This window comes from Nanorana parkeri, unplaced genomic scaffold (genome assembly GCF_000935625.1).
Source record: "Nanorana parkeri isolate BGI_ZX_2015 unplaced genomic scaffold, ASM93562v1 scaffold2316, whole genome shotgun sequence".
Taxonomy (NCBI): domain Eukaryota; kingdom Metazoa; phylum Chordata; class Amphibia; order Anura; family Dicroglossidae; genus Nanorana; species Nanorana parkeri.
In genome coordinates, this window is record NW_017308584.1 from 30994 (window position 1) to 40258 (window position 9265).

The window sequence follows — 9265 nt, forward strand, 5'->3', positions numbered from 1 at the left end:
TGGGGGGTGGTTGTGTGTGTAAAAGGGGGGGGGGGGAGTGGGGCAAAAAAAACCCATTGCACCAGGGCTCTTTGTTCCTTAGGTCCGCCAGTGGAAGCAGACAAAATATTTGTTCATAATAACTCCTTTTTTTGCCCCTAGATGGTGCTGTATTCATAGTCTACAAAGACCTTGCATCACACATAAATGGGAATTTCCTCAGCAAGACAAGAGATCCAGAAGACAATGACCGTGTTTTGGTTAACTCAAGGGTGGTATCTGGAACCACTTCTAACTGGGCTGCAAAAACTTTCAGTCACCCCGTGGTCTTCAGACTCATCCAAATCAAGGTCAGTAGTACTGTCTCCTCCCACCATTACACACCAATTATAACAGGAGATTCATTTTTGAAGTGTGGGTGTCAATCAATGGCTTACAACCTGTTCACTGAAATGTTCAAATATTTTTCTTTCAGCCCCTACGCCGCTTTCACAAGTTGTATTGTGCATATTGGGACCTCCAAAATAATGGCTGGTCGGATGAAGGTTGCACGACAGAAGATTCTAATCACACGCACACCACCTGTTCCTGCAGCCATCTTTCTAGCTTAGCGGTCATCATGGCTCCATCCGAGCTTGAGGTAATAATAATAAAATTGTCTCATGTACACCATATGGACAAACATATGTGGACACCCCTTCGAATTATTGAGTTCAGGTGTTTGTGTAAAGGGTACAGTTAATGTTGCACCATACTAGACATGTGCGATTCGTTTAGTTCCGAATCGAAATTCGGACGAATTTTCGTAAATTCGGACATTCGGATGTATCCGAATTCCGAATTACAGACATAACGAATGCAAACGAATCCGAATTTCCATTTCCGAAATTCGGTAGCGTTCGCACGAACGTTCGTTTCCTGTTCTTATTTGTTTCTTATTCGTTTCGTTCGTTGGAGCAAAGTGACATTAGAGAAGGAGAAAAATATTTTTTCCCCCTCAAATGTCACTTTTGCTGCAAACGAACGAAACGAATAAGAAACGAATAAGAAACGAATAAGAACAGAAAACGAAACGAACGTTCGTGCGAACGCTACCGAATTTCGTCCGAATCCGAATTCCGAATCCGAATTGACTTTCACACCCGAATCCCGAAAAACGAAATAACACAAATCCGAATGTAAAACGAAACGAAACGAAACGATTTTTTTGGCAGTGCACATGTCTACACCATACCAAGGCATTTACGACAATTGTGCACTTCCAACCTTGTGAGAACATTTTACATGAGGTCCTTTTCTGTTCCAACATTACTGAGCTCAAAGCCTGTCCTGACCTCGACCCTACTGAACACCTTTGGGATCAACTGAAACGCCATGTGCAAGACAGGTCTTCTCATCCAAAAACAGGTCCTGGTGTGATATGATTGTGCAGGCCACCCAAGTTCCTGAACACCAATGTCCTACCTCAACCCTACTGAACATCTTTGGGGTCAGCTGAAACGCTATTTGCAAGACAAGTCTTCTCATCCAAAAACAGTGCCTGCTGTGATGAGTTTGGTGTTGAGGAAATCGAGTGGCCTGCACAATGTCCTGACCTCAACCCTACTGAACATCTTTGGGATCCATTGAAATTTAATTTGCAAGACAGGTCTTCTCATCCAAACCCAGTGCCTGGTGTGATAAGATCAGTGTGAATGAACTTGAATGTCCTGCACAGAGCCCTGATCTCAACCCCACTAAACACCTTTGGGATGAACTGAAACGCCGGTTGCACCCTAGGTCTTCTCACTCAACATTAGTACCTGATCTCACAAATGCTTTTTTTTTTGGTCTCTTCATTTACAGGAAGATTTCATCCTCTCAATTATTACCTATGTTGGGCTGAGCGTGTCCCTGGTCTGCCTGTGTCTGTCTCTCCTCACCTTCATCCTGTGTCGCTCTTTGAGGAGTATTCATACCTCTGTCCTGGCAGCTATGAGTGGATGTCTCTTCCTGGCACAGCTTCTTGCTCTAGCCGGTCTTAGTCAAACCAAAAATAAGGTAATTGTCTAGTCCCGATTGTTCCTCAGACTTTTTATCTGTCTATCTAAAGCTGGCAACACACCTTACAACCATCGCAAGACTTTAGTCTTGCGATGGTTGTAAGGTCATTAAAAAAACGTACGATCTGCCCATCTTGGACAGGCAGATCGTACTTGCGATAATCGCAAGCCCACCCTGCGGAGGGGCGGGCTTCCCATGGCCGCAATGCTGAATTTGCAGTGTGCGCATGCGCACATCGGCCCGTGCGGCAATTATCTTGCGATTCTCGGCTGGTTTTCGAACATGCTTGTAAGACAAAAGTCTTTCACACACCTTGCGATTATCGTACGATCGCCGGATTTCCTTAAGATGAACTTTCACCAGAGCAGCCTGATAGCAATAAATTGGAAGAACGCAGCAATTCTTATATTTGATAGTACTTCTTATAGTTGGTGTCCTGCTTCATTCTCCAGGTTGTGTGTAGCATCATTGCTGGTGGGCTCCATTACTTATTCCTCTGCACCTTCTCTTGGATGTCCATTGAGAGCGTCCTCCTCTTCATGACGGTCCGAAACCTGAGGGCTGTCAATTATATGACCTCTCGACGCTCCAATTTTCCAGTCATGTGTCTTCTGGCCTTTGGAGTGCCAACTGTGATTGTGGGGATCACTGTAGCTGTCCGTTACCATCAGTATTGTTCCTTCAAATAGTAAGTTCCACTCTTTTCTTCTCTATTATTAACATGGCAGAGATGATAGAGCATTGTGTATTGACAGCAATCTTTTGGAGTACGAAAGGATGGTGCCTAGATTTTTGTGTGTGATATATCATGTCATAGGTTTGTTTCGCAATGTTAAAGTGACACTAAACTCAGGAGTTAAATCTCAAAAATGCGTTCAGAGCATTGTTATCTATTAGCACCAATGTATCTTATTTGTGTATCACTCGGCTGTAGATCCTCCAATCATCTCTGAATTGGTGCTGATACTGTCCTTCCTTCTGGAGGGGGGCTACTTTTGTTCCCCATGGTCCCTCTGTGTGTTTTCACAGTCCATCACAGGAGTGAGCTTGGAGCGGGGACTACTCTACAACACACACAGGGACTATGGGGAACAGACGTAGCCACCCTCCAGAAGGAAGGACAGTGGCAGAACCAATTCAGAGATGATTGGAGAATCTACAGCCGAGTGATACACAAATAAGATACATTGTTGTTAATAGTTGTATTTTTAAGATTTAACTTCTGAGTTTAGTGTCACTTTAAGTTTTTAGATGAAAGTATAAATCGGTACAGGGTTGTAGGAAAGTTTAGATTGAATGTTATTTTTTAGTTTGAAAATTAGTCATAGATCCAGGTTAAAGTGCAGTGTAATATACTGTACATTTGTAGATCGACCCATGTTTTAAGTACAATAGGTTTTCATTAACATAGAAGCTCCACAGTAAGGAATGTATTGCGTTCATCCATTTTTAGGAAGTAATTTATATAAAATGTATTAAGTAAAAATATGAACATTACTTTGAAAGAAAATAATATACATCTGTAGACCTTTGTGCAGGAGCCTCATGGCCCGTTTCTCAAGTCCTGTACAGAAGAACTTCATTAGCACAGAAACCTCCACAGTAAGGAATGTATTCTGGTCATCCATTTTTGCAAAGTCATTTATATAAAATATATTACATACAAATATGAACATTAATTCTAAATAAAATAATATACATGCACAGAAAAATACTAGTACAAAAACACTGAGGATGAAAATACAACAAATGTAAGTGCTCACGTGGTGTCTGTTGCAAAGTGATTCTCCATATACTACAAACCTCTGCTGGCATAACCCACATTGGGAAAAGGTCCATCAAAGGTAACGATCTCACACTTAAGGAAACATGTAATACACAATGATCATTCGCTGTGACATTGACATTTCTCTATACGTTTATCTTCTTCTTAAGCTGCTGGCTTCATCCGCGTCTTGTCTGGAGTTTCCTTGGTCCAGCCTGTGTGTTTATCAGTGTAAGTATTCTTGGACCTTCACATCTGTTGCCCAATACAGGCAGCAGGCAATACCGTCAGCTCCCCCTCACACCACAGAACCATGGACAATTGTGTGACTGTTGGCAAGTCCTACAGCGAAAGGTTTCCCAGCACACTCATCAGCCAGCATGCAAAAAAAAACTAGTCTCACCGCTAAGGTTAAAGACAGAGGTTTTAGATACAGTGGTACCTCGGTTCACAAACTTAATTGGTTCCACGATTCTGGTCGCAAACCGAATGGGTTGTGGACTGAATCATATTTTCCCGTAGGGTTCAATGTAAATCAGGTTAATCCGTTCTGCACCATATGGAAAAAATAAAATAAAACTTAACCACAAGTTTCTTTTTACCACCATTCTTGCTCTGCACATTCTTGTCCCCTTCATTAACCCCCTGCACATTCTTGTCACCTTCAATAACGCTCTGCACATTCTTGTCACCTTCAATAACGCTCTGAACATGCTTGTCACCTTCATTAATGCTCTGCGCTTTCTTTTTCCCACCATGCTTGCTCTGCACTTTTCTTGGGAAGCCATGTTGGATTGAATACAGTAATACAGTACAGTGCTACAAAGCATACAAAAAAGCTTCACAGTAAGTGTCCACAGACCGCAATCTCGAGTACAGGAAGCCACGACCATGTGTCAGAGCGGGGAAGATGGCTGCGGTCGTGTTCGTCACCCGAGGCAGAGTTTGCGAACGGAGGCAAAATTTTGACGAACTTCCTGGTCGCGAACCGAATTGTTCGTGAACCGAGGTACCACTGTACACGTCTTCTGCAGAATATGTGAAAGCCGCACTGCCTCGTCAAGGCACCTCTGTGTTGTGCGGTCCTAACTCTAAACTATGAGAGTCTCCATCTTGGAGCACATGTAGCAAAAGATAACATTGGGTGCAGGTTCGCCAGGAGGCAGCCCAACCTCCTTAAAGGCACAGGGACACACATGGGACCCCCGCGCATCACAACGGCAGCTGAGACCCCCAGTTTGTCACTGCACCAAATCAGTCCAGCAAAACAAATGGCAAACGCACTCAACAACTCATAACCAGCTTTACAGCAAGGTGCACATGGAAGGGCTTGGCTGCTTGTTTTGCTTGACTGTTGGCAAGTCCTGACTTTCTAGTGTTGTGGCCACCTGACACTGATGACCAAAGACAGTCCTGGTTTTAGTGGATTTCTGAAACTATTTTGAAATGGACCTTTCGTTATCTTTACAAGTGTATATGAATACATTCATGTGATTAAAAAAAAAATGTCTGATTTTACCCTTTAAACTTCGGCTTTAAAGGAGAACTATGAGATGAGTGATTTCCACTCGCCTCATAGTTCTAGCCGACCTGTGACAATGAGACTGTCACAGGTCGGCTCAGTAGATAGTTTGGTACTCTGTGCAAAGCCCCATAAGTCTCCATCTCTATGAAGCCGTCCCTGTTTGTTGCGTCACACATTTACTTGTTTCTGGGGAAAAAAAGTTATTTCTATCTTGTGACTTTTCTTTTCTCTGTTTTTTTTTTTCATTTTAGACAAACACAATTCTATTGATCTTCACTGTTCTGCTTCTGAGAAGGCGGCTGGCAACTCTGAATACGAATGTGTCCACTCTAAAGAACACTCGGTAAGGTTCATTCATGACCGTTAGATAAATGACTTTTCATCTCATTCAGAGGAATAAAGTCCAACTCGGGACTCATTTGTTGTTTTTTTTTTAAAAAGGCAGTTCTGGGGAAATACTCTCTTCCTCTATGGTGCCGTCCACCACAGTTATATCTTTCCACAACTAGAAGTCTTCAGTCTTCTGTATTTAAAGGAGGACTATGGGGTCAGTGTTTTTCCCCATAGTTCTCCTTAGGGTAACGGGAGGACACAAACTAGCGTCCTCCCGTTACCCTAAGCTCAGTATACCGCCAGCTACAGCACGCGGTATACTGAGACGCAGCAGCCGGAGCGGATCCCGACCTAACAAACTCCATTAAGCCAAAAAACTAAGGGGGTTTATTCACAAAGCAGCCGAGCTGTTCGGCTATTCACTTCAGCCTTGTGCAACTGGTTTCATCTCTAGCTCCGCCCAACTGTTTACTATTGGCCGGCACCTGCCAGAGTCTTCCAGCAGGTCCCGGGCAAAAAAAAAACCAACTGGGCGGAGCCGCCCGTGACGTCACGGCCGGCTCTACCCAGTTGTTGTTGTTTAATGACAGATCAGCGTCCCCAGGTCATTTGGGGATGCTGATCTGTCATTACAACTGGGCTCTGCCCGGCTGTCATTTGAGTGGGAAACGGTCGGCCCTGCGATGATTGGAGATGATTGGAGGATCTACAGCCGAGTGATACACAAATAAGAGACATTGTTGCTCATAGTTAAGGGACTTGTATTTTTAAGGTTTAACTCCCGAGTGTAGTGTCACTTTAACCGATTTACATGCAAAGTTAATTTGGCCTTTAAAGTTTATATGATATTTTAGTGATTGGGTTTCAACTTACTTTGAGCAAGGATGTAGAGTATGTAGAACACGGCAATTTATTTCCCATTTGCTTCTCCCTCATTTTCTTAGGTTACTGACATTCAAGGCCTTGGCTCAAGCTCTAATTCTTGGCTGTACCTGGAGTATTGGCTGCTTCCAATTTGGCTCTTTTTCCCAGATAATGTCATACCTGTTCACCATATGTAACAGCCCTCAAGGGGCATACATATTCATTGTACACTGTCTGCTCAACCACCAGGTAATATGCTCCTATTTCTCCTCTACGCCACGGATGAAGGTCCTTAATAACATATTATTTGTTTGTGCTTTTTATAAAGTTTTGAAACAAAAGTAGTTCATTGAAGCCTAGCTGACATTTTTATAAGTAGACATTGGATGGGTAAAGGTGTTCTGTCTTAAATGTCACTTTGTGCAAAAAAAACCCCATACCTCCTGAGACCCGGTCTGTGCAGACAGTATGGCAATTTGCTGATCTGACAAGATCTACAGGCAGGGTCCATCTCACCCAGAAGACTAAGAGTGGAAACCAATGTAGTTTTTTTTTTAAATTTGCATGTACAAAGGATGTGATTCCTTGTCCTTCTTAAAAAGAGAAAAGCATTTGTCAAGACATAGACGGTGAAGGGCTGACTTAACTACCCTGTTTCCCCCGAAAATAAGACCTACCCCGAAAGTAAGACCTAGCACTATTTTTCAAGATTCCTGTAATATAAGACCTACCCTGAAAATAAGACCTAGTTTGGTGGTAGCATGTGAGGGGGAACTTGCAGGAGAGATGGTATCAACCTGCAGGGACATACTGTATTAAGGGGATGACAGGGGACTCCCTCCGGCCAGCGCAGTGACAGGGGACTCCCTCCAGACTTCACCAACTGCTGTCCCCCTGAAGACACTGCTTAATGTAATGGTACTGTACTGTAATGTGTACCGGTAAATGGTACCGTATTTTACCACGCTGTCCACTGTCTGATGTCCCCACTGCTGCCCCGCTGGTACCACAGTCCCTGGTGGCAAAGGAAGCCGGCGCTGTAGAAAGCAAGGCTGCGGCGGCGGAGGGGGCAGAGCCGCATTAGCCGATATTCCTCTATAGCGCCAGTTACTGTGACAGGTGGAGTGATACCAGATAACTTTGGATTGTTGTACATTTTCTTGCACATTAAAAAAAAATAAGACACCCCCTGAAAATAAGACCTAGTGTGTTTTTTGGGGGCAAAAAAAATATAACACAGTGTCTTATTTTCGGGGAAACACGGTATTGCATAACAGGAGGGGAAGACAGTGAACTGTACCAAGGCACAAAACATGACAATAAACAATAATAAAGCAGACTGCTTGTCGCAGCACAAAGGTATTTTGCCACTGACAATGTTTGTTCCCTTAAATGGGGGGATCGTAATTATTCATAGATGATTGTTCTGTTATAATTAATATTTATACAATTTCTGTTAACAAAATGAGTTGAAATAACAAGAGAGTAAGGGTCCTGGTATTTGTAAAACGCGGCTGGAGTAGAGGACCTCTACAGTTTACTACATGGTCAAGCCTGGATTATCTTGAAGGAGGATTTTTTAAATAGCGGACATTTTCTTTAACTTTTACATTATAGCATCACAGGTATAGCTTATCCAGAGCTGACAACAGCCTGGTGGTGCAACTTGCTGGTGGTGCAAGTTCTGGAGGAGGAAAATGGGGGGAGAGCTGTTGGTGGTGCATGTATGGGGGTGGATGCTGATGGTGCATGCTAAAGAGAGGGGGTGATTCATCTTACCAGTTTTGTCTCTGGCCAGCATCCCACCCAGCTCACTGACGTTACTGGTTGCCAGGAACTAGGCAGGACACCAGCCAGAGCATCCCGGCTTGCTAAGAGCTGGGCAGTGAGCTGTATATGGCCCTTACACATCTCTCTACCCCCCCGGGTTTACTAACCTGGGATGCACTGGCCTGAAAGGGGGTGGCAGGCACCCTGAAAACATTGTGCAGCAAAGAGGCCATGCCACTCTGCCTGTGCCCCCCCCCCCCCCACATTACCCCAAATATGCCGCCTGAGGCAAAAATCTCACCATAGGGATGACCCTGACCCTAATTATTAACAACAATGTATCTTATTTTGTGAATGACTCAGTTGTGGATCCTCAAATCATCTCTAAATTGGTGCTGACACTGTCCTTCCTTCTGGAGGGGGGCTACTTTTGTTCTCCATGGTCGCTGTGTGTGTTGTAAAGTAGCCAACGCTCCATGCAATAGAATTTAAAGCTTACAGTAGGCCCTGTGCCAAACTTATATTTTATCTTGTAAATGATGTTGCACATTTTTGTTGATTATTATGCATTATAACCCCAACACCGCTAGATCACAGAATCTTTCTTGTACAGGTATTCCTCACTTAACGACCGAGTTCCGTTCCTACGACCAGGTCGTTAAACGGATTGGTCGTTAAGTGAGGAACTCTATACAGTACTGTACTGCATTAGTACAGTACTGTATAGCGTTGCCGATGTACAGTACCGAACGGTGTACTGTACATCGGGCAATGAAAATACTTACTGGAACCCGCAGTGAAGATCGGAGGACACCACTTCCGCCGGCGACACGGCGCACTGACGCTGACGCGCAAAGTCGGAGGTTGATCGGCGGTCCTTCGTAAGTGCGAGTGGTCGCAAAACAGGTAAGTCGGTAAGCGAGGAACATCTGTATAAGAAATGAGACAGTATATAATATTATAGAATTTTATATGATATATATATA

The 9265-nt window shown here is 43.8% G+C and overlaps 1 protein-coding gene across 1 annotated transcript in view; it reads left to right on the forward strand.

Moving 5' to 3' along the window:
* Positions 1-9265, forward strand: part of LOC108801357 (adhesion G protein-coupled receptor E3-like) — a 40721-nt gene that overhangs the window by 30788 nt on the left and 668 nt on the right. The window contains exons 8-14 of the mRNA XM_018573285.1: positions 142-329; positions 455-619; positions 1825-2019; positions 2475-2710; positions 3958-4018; positions 5564-5655; positions 6590-6758. Coding sequence (XP_018428787.1) covers positions 142-329; positions 455-619; positions 1825-2019; positions 2475-2710; positions 3958-4018; positions 5564-5655; positions 6590-6758 — 1106 coding nt within the window. The remainder of the gene's footprint in view (positions 1-141; positions 330-454; positions 620-1824; positions 2020-2474; positions 2711-3957; positions 4019-5563; positions 5656-6589; positions 6759-9265) is intronic.